Source organism: Phycodurus eques, chromosome 6 (genome assembly GCF_024500275.1).
Source record: "Phycodurus eques isolate BA_2022a chromosome 6, UOR_Pequ_1.1, whole genome shotgun sequence".
Taxonomy (NCBI): domain Eukaryota; kingdom Metazoa; phylum Chordata; class Actinopteri; order Syngnathiformes; family Syngnathidae; genus Phycodurus; species Phycodurus eques.
In genome coordinates, this window is record NC_084530.1 from 30,288,542 (window position 1) to 30,309,674 (window position 21,133).

The 21,133-nt window shown below is 46.0% G+C and overlaps 1 protein-coding gene across 9 annotated transcripts in view; it reads left to right on the top strand.

Annotated features, from left to right (window-relative positions):
- Positions 1–21,133, top strand: part of ank2a (ankyrin 2a, neuronal) — a 90,148-nt gene that overhangs the window by 15,494 nt on the left and 53,521 nt on the right. For 7 of the 9 annotated variants that reach the window (XM_061679049.1, XM_061679048.1, XM_061679052.1 and 4 more), the window contains exons 2-22: positions 818–919; positions 8,346–8,444; positions 9,760–9,858; positions 9,957–10,055; positions 10,587–10,772; positions 12,518–12,616; positions 13,157–13,255; positions 13,774–13,872; positions 14,811–15,008; positions 15,087–15,185; positions 15,278–15,376; positions 15,547–15,645; positions 15,805–16,002; positions 16,087–16,185; positions 18,255–18,353; positions 18,499–18,696; positions 19,024–19,122; positions 20,487–20,585; positions 20,663–20,761; positions 20,854–20,952; positions 21,037–21,109. In XM_061679049.1, coding sequence (XP_061535033.1) covers positions 818–919; positions 8,346–8,444; positions 9,760–9,858; positions 9,957–10,055; positions 10,587–10,772; positions 12,518–12,616; positions 13,157–13,255; positions 13,774–13,872; positions 14,811–15,008; positions 15,087–15,185; positions 15,278–15,376; positions 15,547–15,645; positions 15,805–16,002; positions 16,087–16,185; positions 18,255–18,353; positions 18,499–18,696; positions 19,024–19,122; positions 20,487–20,585; positions 20,663–20,761; positions 20,854–20,952; positions 21,037–21,109 — 2,440 coding nt within the window. Of the gene's footprint in view, positions 1–817; positions 920–7,685; positions 8,028–8,345; positions 8,445–9,759; positions 9,859–9,956; positions 10,056–10,586; positions 10,773–12,517; positions 12,617–13,156; positions 13,256–13,773; positions 13,873–14,810; positions 15,009–15,086; positions 15,186–15,277; positions 15,377–15,546; positions 15,646–15,804; positions 16,003–16,086; positions 16,186–18,254; positions 18,354–18,498; positions 18,697–19,023; positions 19,123–20,486; positions 20,586–20,662; positions 20,762–20,853; positions 20,953–21,036; positions 21,110–21,133 lie in introns of those variants that run through there. The other 2 variants (XM_061679055.1, XM_061679053.1) reach the window with 2 other exon arrangements.

Genomic DNA, 21,133 nt, shown 5'->3' on the forward strand with positions numbered 1-21,133 from the left:
TGACGCGAGCCGTTGAAGCTGGTATTTTACGATCAAGTTCGCATTGTATTCCTACTTTAGTTGGAGCTGGGGGGATTTTCGTAAACCATGTTAGATGTTGTCGTATCGAATGAAACGGACTGACGCTGACACCCGTAATGAAACTCGGGGATGTGGACAATAAACAGGCCTGCAGGAAAAATACAATAATGAAGCAGTTCATATATTGAGATAAAGTAATGTAGCAGTGGGAGAGGAAGAGCAATGTGTTGATAATACTGAAATTGGAATTTATGTTAAGCGAATGTCAGACATGAACAGGTTTGAACATGTGAATCATACTGTATGTATTGACTTTCCACAAATAGAAAATCATTTGGTGTTGAAACCCCAGCTGGTCTGGACATTTGTAACTTATGTTACAGCGAGATTGTTGGGAGGACTTAGTGTAGGTTGTCCTGCGGAATATTTCTGGATGGCACACAATCCGGCTCAGAGGACGAGGGTCCCGGTAACCATCCGAACCACGCCGCTCGTCTCCTTCGCAGCCTAGACGATAACGAGGTCAGCGTTACAGGAAAGTTCAAGGAAATGTGTTCCTGTGAAATGTGTATTGCACAAATTTGCATTACAAACCTTTCAAAGAACTACAAAGTCTTTGCAGTCTTGAAGTGAAGACTGCGTGTGTGTGTGTGTGTGTGTGTGCGTGCGTGCGTGCGTGCGTGCGTGTGTCAGCTAGACGTGCAGCTTTCGTGTCTTTTGCAGCAGCAAAAAAAGCTGTCAAATGGGGATATTCAACAGTCCCTAATAAGCGCTTCGATGTGCTTCCTCCCTCCAGTCGGACAGCAGCACCAGTTTCCTGCGGGCTGCCAGAGCTGGAAACATCGAGAAAGTCCTTGAGTTCTTGAAAAATGGAGTTGACATTAGCGCCTGCAACCAGGTAAGAAACGTCTGGCATGAACAATTCACGTTTTGGCACGCTGATTATGTGTTGTATGTAGTACGGACTTCTTCTTGCTTTTATTTTTATTTTTATTTTTTAATATTAACATAACAAACAAGCATCCATGCCATCACAACTTTCTGCTGATGGATAAAGTTGATTTTGTATGTAATGGAGATGTGTGACGATATAAGTCAAATGTGTGAAAGTAAGTTTTCCTCCATAATGACTTGGAATGGAAGTACCGAAACGAATTTGTGAGTGCCAAAGTGCAAAAATGCGTTGATTCTCTGTATCAGTAACTACCGCGTACTTTTAGCGGCAAGGCTGCGGGCCCTGCAGCTCTGAAGTGTAAATCACCGAAGTGACTACGTTTCCTTTGACTTGTGCGTTTCACAGAATTCGACTTGCCTCAAACTAGGTGGGAGGTTTTCACGTTTTCGCATCGTTGTTTGACTTGGGTGGAGGTCTGCACGATTCGAGGGATTTGTCCCACCCACAGACGCACACTGTGCAAATCTCCCACGAATTAATGTTTCGTCTCCCGACCTGAACGTCGCTCGTGACCGTGTCGAGGTGTCCTCGAGCAAGCTCCGGTTGCTCCTGATGCTGCGTCATCAGTAGATGAATGAGGAGAGCGCACCAAAGTTCCTTGAAGGTAGAAAAGCCCACTTACCGTTGTGAAGCCGTTTTCAGGTGCTTCGCTAAAAAGACTCCATGGAAAAACCATTACAGCGCACTTATCATCCTCTTATTTGATTTGATATTTGATTCGATTTTTTGGGGGGACGATAAGGTTGTCCTGGCTCATGTAAATGAAATAAAGCTTTGCTACTCTCGGATCAAGGCTGGGATGTTTTGATACCCGAAACTGAATTTTACTTACAAACAAAATTTGTGTGACGTGCACCTGATCCCTCGTAAATAAAAAGTTTAAACATTGCTTTGATTTGGAAGGGTAGCGGTGGCCCTTCATCACCTGGCCACTTTAAACTTCTCAATAAATGTGCCCATCTATTTTATTATTTTATTTTATGGTTGTTCGTTTGTATGTGCCCTGCGATTGGCCGGCAACCAGTTCAGGCTCCTGCCCGATGACGGCTGGGATAGGCTCCAGCACGCCCGCGGCCCTAGTGAGGAGAAGCGGCTCAGAAAATGGATGGATGGATGGATGGATGGATGGATGGATGATTGGATGATTGGCGGCACATTGGCAAGCGCAGGGAGAACATGCAAACTCCACACAGGAAGGCCAGAGCCCGGAATCGTACCCCCAAACTCATAACTGTGAGACAGACGTGCTAACCACTTGTCTACTGTGCTTCTGATGAATGTAATAATCCTAAAAAAAATGAGTTATTGAAGTGAAAAAAGCGTATTGAATCTCCAAATATGACGCGAGTCCCATAAAGTCCCGTCGCTGCTGCGTCACAGTGACTTCACGCCAAGGAGCCGACTCAGCGTTTGGATCTCAACCGGCCACCACCGCCTCAACAATTCCTGCCCGTAGTACCACTGCCCACCACCCACCGCTCCAATACTCTGAACCATATTTAAATGGGTCGACATTCCCCCAACAGCTGCTCTTTGCCCCCCCCCCCCCTCCCCCCACTCCCCTCCCTCGCATTCCACTGAAGAGCAAGGAAAGAGGAGGGGGCAAAATATCTTCCACCTAAAAGTCACCAACATGATTCACCGTTGTCACAAGGTGGACTCAAGCATTGGAAGGAGATGCGTGTACATGTATCTGGTGTGTAAAAGCAAATAGCTGTGTCATGACACTGTTATCTCTTCATAGCGACTATTTTTAGTCTGGGCTCCAATTGGTCAGTTGAGAGGAAATGGCTGCTGCCCACCTCCGACTCTGCTGTTTGTTGTCCCTAGCAGCGTGGCTGTTGTTTGGACCGAGCGTGCTCATTCATGCGCGCGCGCGCACACACACACGCGCTCGCACGCACGCACATACACGTACAGAGTCCACCTTGCTCTCTGCAACAGGAGACCCCTGCCCTTTATAATATCTGTCATGTGTCAGATGATCATATTTGAGCCCTTGTCCGCTGACCAAAGATGTGCGTGACATTATTTTATTTATAACCCGGTGTGTGTGCATGTGTGTGCGGGTGTATAAGGTAAGGGTAACATTTTATAAAACAATAGAAAGATTTCAAAAATGGTGTGGAAAAAATATATTACACTGCCAATTTTCACCCCGGTGAGACGTATGAATCATGATTGCAAATAAAGATTGTTTGAAAACTATTTCTTTGAATTTGTAAAATGTATGTATTACAGTCTGTTAATTATAACATCATATAGATTCTGCTCTAGTTGGAAGATAAAAAAAAAGGTCACCTTGTCCCTGCTGCTTTCTTTCTCTGATATTGTAGTATTGCTTTGCTGTGAGACAAAACAAGATGTCTGCATCCTGGGTGCGGCGGTGGCGAGTTGCATAAGACAGATGATAACTGCCTGTTCATGTTCGTATATATGACCTAGCTTCAGAAAAAATAGTGAATCACATCTTAGCAGCCGTCAACCCGGTTGCGTTCAAACTGTCTCGTTGCGTGCACGTTTTTATTCAATTCGATCTCGTTATTCTCAAAGTGCATTAAGTTTTTCAAGTTAGGTGCCGCCGCTTATTCGATTACTTGCTTTACGAGCAAGATTCAGATACGCCACCGCTCAAGTGAAGTGGAATGAAAAAGAGACTCCCAATGCCCTCTGCTCTTTTAGCCGTTTTTTTTTTTTCTGTACGGTACAAGCAGTCAAATAAACAAATACAGAATGAGAACACTTGCAAGCAGCAGCAGTAGGCCAAAACTCACGTCCGGAGGCTCATAGAGACGCGTTATTCGGAATCCCACTCGTGTGCTACATAGGACACGCCCTGCTGTAATATGATTGGCTGCAGGACATGTACCGCTGCGCTATGATTGGCTGCTGTATCCTGGTAGGACACGCCCTACTCCTTCCAGACGGGAAAAGATGCGACTTCAGTAGGGGGGGGTTATTATGAATCCCACTAACCCTGCACCATCGTCACCCACCCTAACCCTAACCTAACTAACTTGATCGTTTGTATTTTGGACAAATCTGACACACATTTGGAACGGTCATCTTGTGACATCTGCGTAGCCTGCCCTTCCGCGATGAAGGAGCCAATCATATTGCAGCGGAGGCGTGTCCTGCTTTGAACACGAGCGGGAGTCCTAATAACGTCACAGCCATGTTTCCCGTGTCACCCACTAGGCCACGCCCCCTTTGAAGGCACACACCTCAGGCGCGTACTTGTAGTTCCCAACGTGCAGTGATTACACTTTATAAACTACTTTATTTCTTCGCATTGTTTTATGTTTTGTCATGTTTTATACAATGCACGTGTCCACTGTAAATGACAGCTTTACAGTTGCCATGTATGGTTTGCAGGCAGTGTGCGGTACGGACACGTGGCGGTATCAGTCGTAGGAAAGGTCCTTACAGCCACCTCGCGAGTCCACCTGTTCTTCTTGTTCCTAAGTCGAAAAAAGGAGGGCTCTCACGGGGGTGCGGGATCCATTTAATCAAGTGGACTACCTTCATTTGCGGCGAAGTGTCTATGAGAGCAGCGGCCACACGCCTGGGAACTGCAGGGGTTTGAACACTTTTGATTGCTTTGAGCACAGCACGATGCTGTGTGACTCAGAGACACGTCACCACACGTGATTTCGCAAGCAGGAGACCCACGCGAGCGCCGCCTTAGGGTAAAAGATTGGGTGACCCGTGATTAGCAGAGATATTTTTGCTCCAAAGGAAATGAGCAGATCCAAATCATGCCTGCCGAAAAGCACTCAATACAATTACAGAGCCGTTATCCGCAGCGGTCAGCTGAGTCAGGATGTTATATAACCAAAGCCTGTAATGCACTTCATGTCGCTGAATGATCCGAGTTGATCACTGCATATGTTCCTCTCCAGACAGGATGAATTAGTATTCATCTGCCGACATGGGGGCGGGTGCACACATTCGGCAAGAGCCAGGAAACGTGGCATTAGCGGATTCTCCGAGATGGTATAACGTCCGACGTTCAACTAGAAGTGAACCCAGAGATCTTGGAAAGCAGCGACGAGATCAAGAGCGGCGCCAGAAGCCGAAGGCTTCCCAAAGTTAGTTTGGAGTCGGCGATACTGCTCCCGACTGTCAAAACAACAAAATAGCTGTTATGTTTGTTGGCAGACTATGTAGTTCTGTTAATACAAAGGAATTTGTGTGCGCGTTTGTGCCTTCCATTTCGTGGCCACAATTAAAAAGGCCATACCTCCCCTCTAATCCGCCCAAATGTTAATCCCCTGTGAGTGATATTGCTCTTAAACCTGCGCGTGTGTCCCTACATTATTTCCTCTACCGCACTTGCTTATTATTGAAGTTGACGGGATGCTTTGGACTCCGTAGCACATTTGTTGGCATGTGTGGTCAGGTTACACGGACATTACATTTAATCTCACTCGGCTGGAGTTCGCTTAGATTTTGTCGATTTACTAGCCGCCGGTCCGTTAGCTAGATGAAGCTTTTAGTTACAGCACAGAGGGGAAAAAGAGATTTAGTGTGCGTGCGTCTGTGCCTTTGTGCGTGTGGGCTTTTGTCTTTCAGTTTTTGGGGGGGGGCAAAACCTGACGTTCCACTTTTTGTGATGTGGCCATTTTGACTGGTCCACAAAAGAACTGAAGAGCACTGCAGATTTGGTTTTCTACTGAATTTGTGGAGTAATGTCTACATTCAGGAGATAAGCACAGTAAACATAAAATGCAGTTTTTAAATGGTGATTTAATTTATAAAGGGGGGAAAAAACAATTCAAAAGCTACCTGGCCCTGTGTGAAAAAGTCATTTTCACCTCTGTCAAATCATGAATTAACCGCGGATAATCAAATGTTTTGGGTTCATTTTCACTGATCACATCAAGAAATCACTCAAATAGAACGTGTGTGACAAAATCAAGTCGGCCAGAGGAAGCACAAATTCTTCTCTTTGCCGGAAAATCCCGGGGGAGAATATTTAGCCATCAGTGTGTGACCTCAAACTGAAGCGCACTTGGGGTCAGCGGTCGGACAACCAACCAAACAAAACACACCAGCCAGTCAATTTCCGAATGGCTTCAAATAGATAGATAGCGAGAGAGAGAGAGAGAGAGAGAGAGAGAGAGAGAGAAATATAGATAGATCGATAAATAAAATAGATAGAAATACTTCTGCAAGGAAGGGGGCCCAAATATCTCCCAAATACAGAGATTCATTGATAGTGATAGGAAATGCTTGAAGGTAGATTTGAATTGATTTATGATGATCTTAAGCGTTAAGCGGGTAGTGTCCCGAAATGCATGCGCACATTCATGCGAGGGATTTGCTCGTGTCCTTTTGATGACGAGCTTAAACCTGCGCGGCTGCATGCAAAGTTCCAATGTGCAAAAAAAGGATCATCATTTGGAAGCTGCTTCAGTTTTGCCTTTTGGCACTGCAGCGGCAAAAATATCGCTGACTCACGAGGCGGCGCGATTTATAATTCATCGATGGGACGGCATTAGAGCACTGGCGCTGTCACCGCACGAACGTATGATGAGCTCAGCGTAACAGCACCGACCTGATCGGAGCGGCGAGGATTATGATGTCATACTGCGCATCACGCAATACGCTCGCTCACCAGATCGTTAGGTGCACCTGCGCACTCTACCTTTGCGAAGATTAGAATTCTAATAATGATAGTAATAGTTGCCAGGTGTACCTAATGGATCGTCAAATCCATCCATCCATTTTGTATTACGCTTATCCTGTTCCTGTACTTGAACTCCTCCACTCGGGGCAGGATCTCATCCCCGACCCGGAGACGGCACGCCACGGTCTCGGATTTGGAGGTGCCGATTCTCATCCCGGCCGCTTCACGCTCTGCTGCGAAGCGCTCCAGCGAGAGTTGGAGGTCACGGCTCGATGACGCCAACAGAACCACACAATTCTGTCCATAAAAGTTCTGAACAGAATCGGTGACAAAGGGCAGCCTTGGCGGAGTCCGACCCTCACCGGAAATGAGTCCGACTTCCTGCCGGCAATGCGGACCAAAGTCTAACTCCGGTCGTACAGGCCCGTATCAGGGGGTCCGATACAGCAAAACCCGGGCACGGGAGGAGTTCGGTGAGGCTAAATGTACATGTATTGTAAGAAAATAGATGTATATATTGTTGCGATGTGCAAATTATACTGTGTGGGATTATTAGGGCCACTTTGAAATGACAAAAAAAAGTTTCTCACTCACATTCACACCTTTGGGCAATTTAGTGTCTTCAATTCACCTAAACTGCATGTGAAAGCCACGTTCGACTAATTTAAAAAAAACAAAACGATTTTCTTTACAAAAATAATAATAATAATAAACAAATCCTGAGGTATGTATTTGCTCACCCTTGTTTTTGCTTTTGTTCTTAATCGTTTGAGTGCTTTTGTACAAACATGATGCAACCTTCCTCACCGATGCACCCTCGTGACCGGCACAGCTCGCTCCCTGACGAATGCCCTCTTTTCTTTTTGAAAGGATGACATTTCAGTTGCCCTTAAATATGAGTAGCCATTTTTATGTACTTGGGTGTCCTGCTTACCCTCTGTGACTGTGCAGTAACATGACACCCCTTATGGCATTTAGGCACTCAAGTCTTACCCCCGTGCACGTGCACGCGTCCACATGTATTTATTTTTTGTGTGCGCGCCTGTGTGTGTGTGTGTGTGTGTGTACGTGCACAAGTGAGGAAAGGGTGCGCCGGTAGCGGACGTGTTAGCAACATCGCAGCTTCTCGTTGACGGCAGTGCCAGGCTAATCTTCTGAGCCGGCAGGCGCGGGGGAACAGGAGGAGGACACGCCTGCAACTTTGGACCTAAACCTCAGGACCGTTGTCGATAGTTTGGTGCGCCATCTCCATCGTCCGGCAACACGGTTTAAGAAACCACAAGAAGAAATTGTGGCAAGAACTGCAAGATAAAGAGACATTGGTAGCAAGGAGTGGTGTGAACAGTAGAAACAAGACTACATTGAACTACTTTTGTAGCGAGAAGAAAATAGTGCACAATGGAAGAAGAGGAAGATGAGGTGAATATGCTGTCTCTCTTGTTTCATGTCTCCTGAGTCCACAAACGTTTGTAGAGGGGTGTGCTATGAGCCAACGAGGAAACTTTCATATTGGGATGTGGGTCCGCGATTGTATTGATTATTATTTTTTTCATAATCATGACCTCCGCCAGCTACAAATCCAAGGTTTCCTTTTACGATTGTCTTTGTCTTTTTGCTAGCAACTTGACTCATCTCCATACATGAAATCTGGAGGAGCCACAGGATCTGTATACTGTTTATAAATGCCACATATATGCTACTTTCGCGGTATTGAATGTGTGTTTGTCATCCTCGTAGAATGGTTTGAACGCCTTGCATTTGGCGGCCAAAGAGGGACACCAGGATCTAGTTGACGAACTGCTGGAGAGAGGAGCACCCGTTGACTCATCCACTAAGGTATACTGTCATCAAGATACTGTACGGACGCCAATATACAAAGTTGCAGTAGCTATACTGTATAGTGATACCCGTGATGCTAAGTTATCTTTTTTTTTGTGGATAGAAGGCAATCGACTACAGATAATTTCAATTCACTAGAAAGAGTAAACATAAAAATGTGTATGTGTGTGTTGTTGGGTGTCACATTGGACTTGCGACAGAAGTGAATGTCAGAATCAGCTGTTTGTTATTCGACTCTGTCCGCTCTTCGCAGCCAGCGGGGAAGCCGTCGCTCGTGTCCTTTCGTGACACCAGCGTGCCCTTTGACATTAGCTTTTCAGGAACCTTTCACATCCCCAAAATAAAAGAAAGCATCAATCATTGTAACGTTCCTTTCCTTTCGGTCGACAACATTAATACGAGAGATTTCCGTCTCATTGAGCAACCATTAGGTCACATACTCATACTTACACACTGGCTAAGTCATCAAATGGACTTAACTAAGTAAGCAAGCGCTTCACATTGTATATCGTGCACCAGAATTCATATACGTTTCACCTTAAATGATATATCTAATTGTTGAACTTTATGTGAGAAGACGGTCATAACTCTTGATAACCAGTGCAGGCGATGTATGATTTTCACATTCTTAACTGTCTGTAATATGAAGTTGGACCAGAGTTGCGCAAACGTTTGTGATCGAGGGCCACACTTGAGTTTTAAAAATGGACAGATTCATTTGGAGATGAGGTTTAAAAAAGTTCAAATGTGTGTAGAAAATAGTTGAGTTTGTAAACTATAGATATTATTTCGAGTTGATTCGATTAAAATCAAAAAAATGAGTTTATAGTTTATTTTTGATCTTTTTTGTTTTGTTTTTTTGCAATAAATCAATTGAATGAGATCAATGAATACCTCATAAATAAAACATGAATAAGTCCATTTTAATTGACCAATCTTAGCTCGAAATGAATTGAACACGTATGATTGCAATCGTCTTCATGCCAATCCTCGGTGGGCCGGATTAAAGAAGGGAGCGGGCTTTATGGGGCACTCGGGCCGTGCTTTGCCTCCCCCGCCCCCCCGCCCCCCCCCCCACACACCCCCGGATTAAACGAATCAAGCGCACACCTTTGTAACTTTTGAGGCATTGTGCTGTTCATTTCTTTCAGCTGGCAACTACTTATTTAATGTAAAAGGATGCAGAGGGGTGTGTCTAGTTTTGAAACTTCAAACCAATCCTAATGTGAGAAGATATATACTGTGATAAAAAGAAAGAAGCCCGTGAATGCACTGTGTATGCAACCCACTTGACCGCTTCTTCACGCCACAGAAAGGAAACACTGCCCTTCACATTGCCTCGCTGGCCGGGCAGAGAGAGGTGGTCCGCCTCCTGGTGAAGAGAGGAGCTGACGTCAACTCGCAGTCTCAGGTCAGGGGTCTTCGCTTGATGACGAAGTTACTCGATCCATTGCGACGCAAACGGCGACATTTGCGAGTGAGCTGAGTGCGTGTGCTGTCGCCACACAGAATGGCTTCACTCCGCTCTACATGGCCGCACAGGAGAATCACTTGGAGGTTGTAAGATACTTGTTGGAAAACGACGGAAACCAGAGCATTGCAACAGAGGTAACTTTGGAGAAATGAATCAATATTGCAAAAACCTCATATAGCGGTCGTGGGCGGGCGTTATTTACTCACCTCCTGAGAGTGCCAGATGACCTTTGAGACGTTTTTTTATTTTTTGTATAAATCCATTTTGATGATGTGTCATAATATTAAATAAACACAATAGACATGATATTATATCAAGGTATTTAAACTGCAATAGATAAACGATGGAATATAAAGGTACTATGTGTAGATTATGAAAGTAATAACTATCCGTAATTGTTGACGACGACATGTTGAAATGTTTTGCACTTTCTCAGTAACGTTCGCCATAAACTTTCCAGCTTTCCCGATGCCTTGTATGCTCTGCAGGCTGTTTTTCTTGTGGTAAAGATGTTTACTGTTACGGTATCTGGCACAGTAAATGTCCTGACAGCAACCAAGGGGAACTAATGAGGTGCCTGCTTGGGTTATTTATTGTCTTCCATGCGCATCCCAATTTGCTTCTACGTTACATGTCCACCTCCCTCTCGTGTGTGCGCCCGAAAGGACGGCTTCACCCCGCTCGCCATCGCGCTCCAGCAGGGTCACAACGCGGTGGTGTCGCTGCTGCTGGAGCACGACACCAAAGGCAAAGTGCGTCTGCCCGCCTTGCACATCGCCGCCCGCAAGGACGACACCAAGTCAGCCGCGCTGCTGCTCCAGAACGACCACAACGCCGACGTCCAGTCCAAGGTGAGCGGGCGCCGCGCTGTCGGCTTCACGGCGAGACGCGGACAGTGGAGGTCAGGGGTCAACGAGCTCTTTGAAACGGAGCGCTCGCTTCTCGGGTAGCGGCGAATGCAAAGGACTGCCGGTTCGAGACACACTTCGGAATAACGCATTTGCTTGAATTTTTATGTTACAATTAATAATTCATGATGTTCATCTTTGTGGAGACACTTATCATGTTCGTGATTTCTCACAATACTTACTCACAAAGATTTAACAAGGTAGAAAGAAAAAAACAAATATCAACATCCAGCACTTTATTTCTATAAATCTCTGCAAAAAACAAAAACATACAAAGCAGCGTTTGAGGTGGATCCAAATGAATTGACATCGAATCTAAGCAGGAAGAAAAGTTGCCAGTTGGGCCGTGACAAGTCGTAAAAAATAACAATATAAGTATATACTCTGTCATATGAAGTTACAGTGTAAACATGGATGCAGCGGATCATTTATTGATCCAGTGAAGCCAAGGTACCTTGGCTCAAACGTTCAAGTACTTTTGAAGTCACATGAACGCGTCAACATTTTGGGATGGAAATAGTTGCCCCCAGGTCAGGAGGACGCTATTTTCGAAAAGGATATCTGATCGAAGATAACTAAAGTCAAATGTTGAATGAGGAGGAAACCAAAGAAGGAATCCAGTTGATTTCCTTTTTCCCATCCATTTGCCTTTTCAAAAGTGCGTTACCAATGGCTTCCTTGTCTTTTCCTCGGTGCGACTGTTGACTTGCCTTGTTTGTCGTGTGGCGGTGCGAGGCCTTTCCTGACCAACCCAACGCCCTATCCTCCCGTTTCTCTCTGCCTACTAACCAGATGATGGTCAATAGAACTACCGAGGTACATTAACCGACTCATCGCCGCCCGATCTCAGTCATTTCTGTGCCCTTTGACCGTCTCTTCAAGCTTTGTTGTTTTTAGCTTTCCCCTTTTCAGGACTATGTAGTCATGCATGCTAAATTGACCAATATAAGTGCATGTAACATACACCCCAGCATGGCTCACACTCTTTTATGTAGAGATACGAGGTTTATCGCCACATGTGATCTGGTTTACCCTTCGATCACGTGGATTTGAAATGATGCTGCGTTTCTATTAGTCGTTATTTCTCCAAAAAGCAGCTCACGTGTTGTTCTTATTTCGTTACTGCTCTTTTTCTCTCCATCACCTGCGGCATGCGTACGCCTAAGCGCGATGATATCTGTATGTCTTTTTACGATCTTTACGTTAACTCTGTTTCTTAATCAAATTGCACCATGTCTATCAGAATGGGAAGGTAAGGAGTGAACACAACCTGCGACTGACTGTACAGCAGATTTGTTTGTAGTTTAGCGCTTCTATCGATCAGCGTCCATTTGTCTGTGGGCAGATGCACATAGAGTAGAGGCTTTGTGCGTGCACTTCGCTGTTGTCTCTTTTTTCACCAGTATGGCAGTAAAGAAAGCGTTGTTGCATGCATTGTTCAGGGCATGCCCGTTTTTTTTTTTTTAAATATTTTTTCTTCTGTCAATATGTGTGTGTGAGTGTGAGTGTGTGTTTTTTTTTTGCATGCTGCCTTATGGTAATGCAACAACAGTAGAATGAGGTGTCTGTTCTTCACCAGCTTTCTTTCTTTTGCAAGTGTTCTCCCTTTTTTCACCTGCTGTTTCCGCCATTACTCCCTCTCCTCTCCTCTCCTCTTCTCCCCTCCCCTCGCCCCCTGTCTCAAACAGAGTGGTTTCACCCCTCTGCACATCGCCGCTCACTACGGCAACGTGAACGTCTCCACCCTGTTGCTGAACAGAGGAGCCGCTGTGGACTTCACAGCCAGGGTAGACGCCCTATTCCACTTTCTCTAATCACATCGAGACACTCGCTTGTGTGTGTTTTCACTCAGTAGCTGAAGCCCTTCTACTTCAATTTACAATCAAGATACTGACATTCTCTTTAATTGAATGTTTTCGCCTGTAGTCCAGTATCATAAGTGAGGCTAACGACAAAAATGTTTTCCCTTCAATATGGAATTTGATGTCTAAATCCTACACATAAGATTCGTATTTTTTTTTTTTTATTCGAATAATGCCTGAGACCAATTACACTACCTCTGTGTTCTCTCCCCTCCTTTTTTTCACATTTTTCCATTTACCGTCCAGTAATTGTCACCAGTCTATTGCTTGTTGATGCTTTCATCACAAAAGAGCTTGTTATGACTTCCTATTACAGTATGCAAATTGTTTTTATGATACGATATTTGAAACCATCTATCTGGGTAACACATACAGCAACGCAGTGCTCGAGAGTCATTGCGTTTCTATAATCTTACAATGACAATGTTCCTATCCCCCCCGGTGTTTTCTCATCTGTGCTGTCAGAATGGAATAACGCCTCTGCATGTGGCCTCAAAGAGAGGCAACACCAACATGGTGGTCCTGCTGTTGGACCGAGGAGCTCAGATCGACGCTAAAACAAGAGTAAGTCGGCACGCTCGCTTTTGCAAAAGAAGTCGACGTACAGCCATTCATCTCTGCTCCAACGGTTTCCCAACCTTTGTTGAGCCAAGCACATATTTCTACGGAAAACTCTCACGGCACGCCCCCAAACAAAGGTGCAATAACAAAATTAGATGTACAGGTATACTGAAAGAAAATGCTGATCTCATCTCAATTTATTCACAAATGTACTGACTCAATGGGAAATGTGGGCCTGTTTAGTTGCGCGCAAAGCTATTATTCTCTAGTATGAACGGCAGCAGGCGGATACACAGGCTAATTGGCCCTTTTGCCGTCGAGTGGAGCATTTCCTTCTTTTGCCTGCCACTATACATCGCTGGCATAGAGAGACGGAGTCAATAAATAATCATTTTCGTACCAATTAAGCAAAACTGGATAATTTACTGACCATCTCTCACGGCACCTTAATTTGTGATGATTGGGAATCACTGCTGTAAACAAGTCGACCATCTTGACTCACTTCAACTTAATCCTCCTAGGATGGGCTAACTCCTCTACACTGTGCGGCCAGGAGTGGACATGACGCAGCAGTGGAGCTGCTGCTGGAGAAAGGCGCACCTATTTTGGCCAGAACTAAGGTAATACTGCATGTACTCCACTAATATGCTCAGCTGCAACTTACTAAGCCAATTGTTCTGCCTCGCATAATGAGGTTCTGTCTTTGCTCGGCGTGCTAGCCATTATTAGGTGTATTTGCTCAAGCCAATAGGATCCTATCCATGAGCTGTAGCTAAATAAACACTCAGGAAGTTACAAATGACTCTCATTTAACGTGTTTGATTGTGTTTGGCTAATTCTAAACACAATCACATCACGCAGTTATGAGGGTGTGCACACATGTGCAACCACATTATTTCAGGTGTTTATTTTTGTATAGTTTTAGAGGGGAGGGGGGGGGAGTTTTGAAATGATTTATCTTGGTCTCATTTGTTTTAGATAAACAAAACCTGGCATTTAACGGGGTGTGTAGACTTTTTATATCCGCCGTATGTCCTGCATGTGACAGTAATGCATGGCTCTTCCATGGATTAGATTAGATTATTCCCAATAAACATAAATGTTCCATGTCAATCCCATATTTTGTATTGAGTAGTTTTGGAGTTATGCTGGTGAGAAACTGTGTTGGGAAGTTTGCAAAAGTAACACACCGCCGTAACACACTACTGCAGGCATACTGTAACGGCAAAAAAGACGATGGCTTTTAAATTTATGAGATGGCCATATTCTCATTATGTTCGGTAAACCAGAGGCACGGATAGTGTAACCTTATAGCGACAAGAAACGGTAAAAAAAAAAAGAAGATATATCTCTAAGTGTACCTTCTGAAATGTAATGCTACAGAAAATGACCGAGGGAACATCGTGAGTCATGAATAAACGTTGAAAGTAAGCTACGTAGAGAAACACTCTTCCAGATCCTAAATCAATCCTCTCATCAGATTGTGTGTGCTGTAAGTGTCTGGCGAGCGTAGAACAGAAGATGACGCGATACGTGTTCCTCGGTTGGTCACGCGCAGAACGGACTGTCGCCACTGCACATGTCAGCCCAGGGCGACCACGTGGAGTGTGTGAAGCTGCTGCTGCAGGACAAGGCTCCCGTCGATGATGTCACTCTGGACTACCTCACGGCGCTGCACGTGGCGGCTCACTGTGGCCACTACCGGGTCACCAAGCTGCTGCTGGACAAGAAGGCCAATCCCAATGCCAGAGCGCTCGTATGCATGCGTACATATTGGACAGAACGTGACAAAAGTGACATATGCGTTTGAAATACGTCTTTGTCTCTCCACTAGAACGGATTCACTCCCCTACACATCGCTTGTAAAAAGAACAGGGTGAAGGTGATGGAATTGTTGGTGAAATATGGAGCATCCATCCAGGCCATTACTGAGGTGAAAGACTTACTGGAGAATTTTGTCACGTCAATACTTGATGCTAAATGCCCAGGATATTATAACGGTCTTTGCTGTGTTGTGATTTTTAGTCTGGCTTGACTCCCATCCACGTCGCTGCCTTCATGGGCCACCTCAACATCGTTCTACTGCTGCTGCAGAACGGAGCCTCGCCTGATGTCCGCAACATTGTACGTTGGAGACGTGTTGCCGAGCGTTGAGACACACCTCTTCCTCAATGAAATATCAATCAAATCAAATCAAATCAGGGGTTGCGCTGGATTAGTGAATTAGTGCTCCGTGATTCTTACAACACAATTGTTCTGCCTCCGCATAATGAGCTTCTGTCTTTGCTCCAAAGCGCGGCGAGACAGCTCTTCACATGGCGGCGCGAGCAGGCCAGATGGAGGTGGTGCGCTGTTTGCTGAGGAACGGCGCGCTGGTGGACGCCATGGCCAGGGTGAGTCAGCACTGTCATTCGGTGCACCCGCGCAATCGAATGAGGATCTCATTAGATTGTGGGGGTGTATCTAATGTTGTGGTGAGCGTACAGCCCATGCCGGTCTCACAATGTCTGCTTTTACTGCCGCCTTGCTTATCTGTTGTCCTGCACTCACAGGAGGACCAGACTCCCCTCCACATCTCATCCCGTTTAGGGAAAACTGACATTGTGCAGCTGCTCCTCCAGCACATGGCCCACCCGGACGCCGCCACCGTCAACGGTTACACCCCCCTCCACATTTCAGCCCGAGAGGGCCAAGTGGAGACAGCCGCCGTGCTCCTGGAGGCCGGAGCGTCGCACTCTATGGCCACCAAGGTGAGCGCAAGAACCGGGGTTAGAATACACGGCTAAAAATAACTTCTAATCACTTGGATCGATTTTTTTTACGATCTGCTACAGAAAGGATTTACTCCATTACATGTAGCTGCTAAGTACGGAAGCCTTGATGTAGCAAAACTACTACTTCAACGCAAAGCTCTCCCTGATGATGCAGGCAAGGTAAGATTTTGTTTTTGAGGGGCATTTTTACTTCTTTTATACAAAGACACAAACTGCAATTACATCAGCTCGATGTTAGTAATGTACAGTATATCATTTCTAACCTGTAAGTATTTATTAAAAGAAGATTTGAGGTTTACACTCATGGGTGATTTCATTAAGTACACCGATAGTAGTACAAGCTAATGCTGGCGCCCATATCCAATTTGAAACAAAACTCCATGCAATACACTTTCTTCTCATTTTCATTTCTTGTAAGAATTGGAGTTCAGAAATAAATTACAAGTCCTTAAAAATAGGGAGTTACTTTTCAATCACCTGGTGTGTATAGATATATCCATCCATCCATCCATCCATCCATCCATTTTCTGACTCCGGTCGTACAGGGACCGAACAGGGGTTTCGGTACCCCGTACTCCCGAAGCACCCACCACAGGACTCCCAGAGGGACACGGTCGAACGCCTTCTCCAAGTCCACAAAACACATGTAGACTGGTTGGGCGAACTCCAATGCACCCTCGAGGACCCTGCCGATGGTGTAGAACTGGTCCACTGTTCCACGGCCAAGATGAAAACCACACTGCTCCTCCTGAATCTGATAGGATAGGAGAGCCTGCCTCAAAGAACCCAGACTCTGTTTCTTCATGGGAAGGCATGTCGGTGGAATTGAGGAGGTCTTCGAAGTGTTCTCCCCACCGACTCACAACGTCCCGAAGCGAGGTCAGCAGCGCCCCATCCCCACTATACACAGTGTTGGTGGTGCACTGCTTCCGCCTCCTGAGACGCCGGATGGTGGACCAGAATGAACTTGAAGCCGTCCGGAAGTCTTTCTCCATGGCCTCACCGAACTCCTCCCATACCCGGGTTTTTGCTTCAGCGACAACCAAAGCTGCATTTCGCTTGGCCAGCCGGTACCCAATCACGCCCTTCCAGGTCTCACTGCCATTGCCCACGTGAGCATTGAAGTCCCCCAGCAGAACGATGGAGTCCCCAACGGGGAGCGCTCTCCAGCACCCCCTCCAAGGACTCCAAGAAGGGTGGGTACTCTGAACTGCTGTTTGGTGCATAGGCACAAACAACAGTCAGGACCCGTCACCTGGCCGACGGAGGCTACCCTCTCATCCACCGGGGTGAACCCTAACGTACAGGCGCCGAGCCGGGGGACAATAAGTATACCCACACCTGTTTGGCGCCTCTCACCGTGGGCAACTCCAGAGTGGAAGAGAGTCCAACCCCTCTCGAGAGGACTGGTACCAGAGCCCAAGCTGTGTGCGGAGGCGGGTCTGACTATATCTCGTCGGAACTTCTCGACCTCGCACACCAGCTCGGGCTCCTTCGCCGCCAGAGAGGTGACATTCCACGTCCCTAGAGCCAGCTTCTGTAGCCGGGGATCGGATCGCCAAGGTCCCCGCCTTCGGCCGCCGCCCAGTTGGCATTGCACCCGACCCCTATGGCCCCTCCCGCAGGCGGTGAGCCCATGGGAAGGGGGACCCATGCTACCCTTACGGGCTGTGCCCGGCCTGGGTCCCGTGGGTACATGCCTGGCCACCAGGCGCTCGCCTTCGAGCCCCACCTCCAGGCCTGGCTCCAGAGGGGCGCCCCGGTGACCCGCGTCCGGGTCAGGGAAACCTAGATCCACTCATATTTTTCTTCATAGGGGTCTTTTAGCCGTGCTTTGTCTGGTCCCTCACCTCGGACCTGTTTGCCATGGGTGACCCAACCAGGGGCGTGAAACCCCTGACAACGTAGCTCCTAGGATCATTGGGACACACAAACTCCTCCACCACGATATACATATTTAAAAAAACAAAGGGTCAAAACACACCTCAATTGCATTGCTGTAAAAGATAAGGCAAAAATACAGAAGAAACAATAAAGATTGTTTTTATTGTTATTATTAATGAATTTTTAACTTTGCGAAGGCATCATTTTTTGATCAAACTATTGTATTGGATTCTCATTAGGTTGTGCAGATGTAGCTGATGCAGTTGCTCAGTTTATATGTCCAAGCAAAGGTAGACATAAAGAGGCGTTCCCTCAATTGTGTAACAACATTTCTGCTGGCACAGAATGGACTCACGCCGCTCCATGTGGCAGCTCATTATGACAACCAGGAGGTGGCGCTCCTGCTGCTGGACAAAGAGGCCTCACCCCATGCTACTGCAAAGGTGAGGACTATGTCTTAAAGTGTCATCGTTGTGATGTACGGCTCAACCTTTTTCGTCATCTTGAGCCGCAGTTTTTGTTGCAGAGGGTTCTGCTTCACTCACAAAGAAGAATTCATGTTGTTGCTGTTCTCTTTTCTTTGTACAGAATGGCTACACTCCCCTTCACATCGCAGCCAAAAAGAACCAGACCAACATTGCGCGAGCGCTGCTGGAGTATGGCGCAGAGACCAATGTTCTGACCAAGCAGGGCGTCAGTCCTCTTCACCTGGCTGCACAGGAGGGACACGCTGAGATGGCCAGCTTGTTACTGGCCAAGGGAGCTCACGTCAACGCGGCAACCAAGGTCCAACAAATAGTTTTGTGTGGGTGCTCAGAGAGTCAAGCTGGCATATTTGTCTTCCTAAATGCATATTATATTGAGGTTTCTCTGTAAGTATATCAAACGCGATAATGATCCAGAAAATGAAGTTCAAAGCACTTAAAAAGTGTCCAATCACATTGCTCTGAGGTCATCCATACACCACAAGAGCCTGTAGGCTGCATATTTGTTGCCATGAATAAAAATGTGCTGCATTTACTGACTAGGTGGTGCCCATAAAATAGCCACTGCGTGTGTAATGAACCAGTCGCTGCTTTTAATGGCGACCTACGGTGGCTTTTTGTGTTCCAGAGTGGGCTGACTCCTCTGCATCTCACAGCACAAGAGGACAGGGTCAGTGCTGCAGAGGTATTAGCCAAACATGATGCCAACCTGGACCAGCAAACTAAGGTAAACACACAAAACACAAAAATCAATTACTCAGCTTGGGTTTTTGATAAATGTGTTAATTATTCATAACTATATAAATATAAATTACCCGTAGCATTGTTGTTTACCATACCAGTCTTATACTTAGTTAAATGGGACACATTATGGGAAATGTACTTTTTAATATTTGTTTGCAAATAGCTGCGTCTCTGGGGTGCCTGCCCACCCTTCAAGTGTGAAATTAAACAACCAAGCAAATCTTGTTATCTGTCGCCTGCTGAAAATGTAGCTTAACCGATCCGCACTTACGCCCCACTGTTACAAAACGCGAGACCCAATTAACAGCATAACCACCCCCGCATGGAGATTCTCAGCCAATGACCTGAGCGGTTAGGCTGCCTGAAGTTCCAGAGCAAAAGAGCCACTTTGGACACACGTTCCCGAAGCAAAATCATGTCAAAGCCGCCTGTGAGTTCGGGGCATTTGCGCCACACAGTCACGATAATTGACAAGTGTTTTTCGGTGACGAAAGGGTGCCTCCACCAGCCACAGTGCATTCGAATCTCTGCAGGCCCTCATGTTAATTGTGTGTGTGTGTGTGTGTGTGTGTGTGTGTGTGTGTGTGTGTGTGTGTGTGTGTGTGTCGGGGAGACATACGGTCAAACAAGCGTTATATCAGCATTAGTTTCTAATAAACGACGCTTACTTGATTGCTCCCTGAAGGTATTGGTGGGGCGGGAAGGCCTTTGTGTTTGGCGACGTGTCCGCGTGCCACAAAAATGATTTCATTATCTTGGGCGCTTTCTTGTTTTTTTAACACTCCGGGCTCTGCTGTTGCCGGAAGCAGGCGGCCGGCCATCGCAAACACCTGCCGCTAGCGAGACGGAAAAGGAGACGGCCGATAGCCCGCGAGTTCCGGCCCGCTGGTTGGCATTCTAATGAAAGCCAGGCATGCCATTTGCGGGGCGGGCTAAGGCCTGGCTAACTGTGTGAGAGAGACACGCCCCTAAAACGAGCTGATTTCACCACGGCAAGAAATCTGCTGCAAAATGACATCTGTAATTCTTAATCCTTGACGTATTTTGAAAAAAGCATGCCACAGACATGTTATTAAGACGCCTGGGAACTATTTTCAAGTGTTTTAAAAAAGCTTAATGTTTCCCTTTAAGACTGTAACAAACACTTAAGTGAACTTCTTCCACCGATTTACTTTTTACAGTGCTTAGTGTATATTCCGCAAAGTTGCTCATTAGTTTAATGGTCATATCGCACACCAGTCACAAAGTCAACTAGTCAACAGAATTAGTCAATTTTTCAATAAAGTGACAGTAAATCTTAACATCTTAACATCTTGACATACTACTCTTATTATGTCCACACATCAGCTTGGCTATACACCTCTGATAGTAGCCTGTCACTATGGAAACGCCAAGATGGTCAACTTCCTGTTACAGCAAGGTGCCAGTGTCAATGCCAAAACCAAGGTGAGAACCAAATAGCTAATATTTTCCTTGTATACACAACAAGACTTCATGTCACTTGGTTTCAATCTGTCCTGTAGAACGGATACACACCTCTCCACCAGGCAGCACAACAAGGGAACACGCACATAATCAATATTTTGCTGCAGCATGGAGCCAGACCAAGTGCTACTACAGTGGTGAGAAAGGCAGAACAATGTACAAATCTTTGCAAATATTTTGTGTGGGGGGTGGGGGGGGAAAACTCCGAAATGATATTTCCTCATCTTAGAATGGAAACACTGCTCTATCCATTGCCCGGCGTTTGGGTTACATCTCAGTGGTGGACACGCTGAAAGTGGTCACCGAGGAAGTCATCACTACCACAACAGTAATTGCCGCCAATGTTTCATTTTAAGATGTTAAATTTCATGCATCAACAATTTTTCTGTCCTCGCAATCATCTTTATGCCAGACGGTCACAGAGAAACACAAACTCAACGTCCCGGAGACCATGACGGAAGTCCTTGACGTGTCTGATGAAGAAGGTGAGGATTTGATTTTCTTGGAAC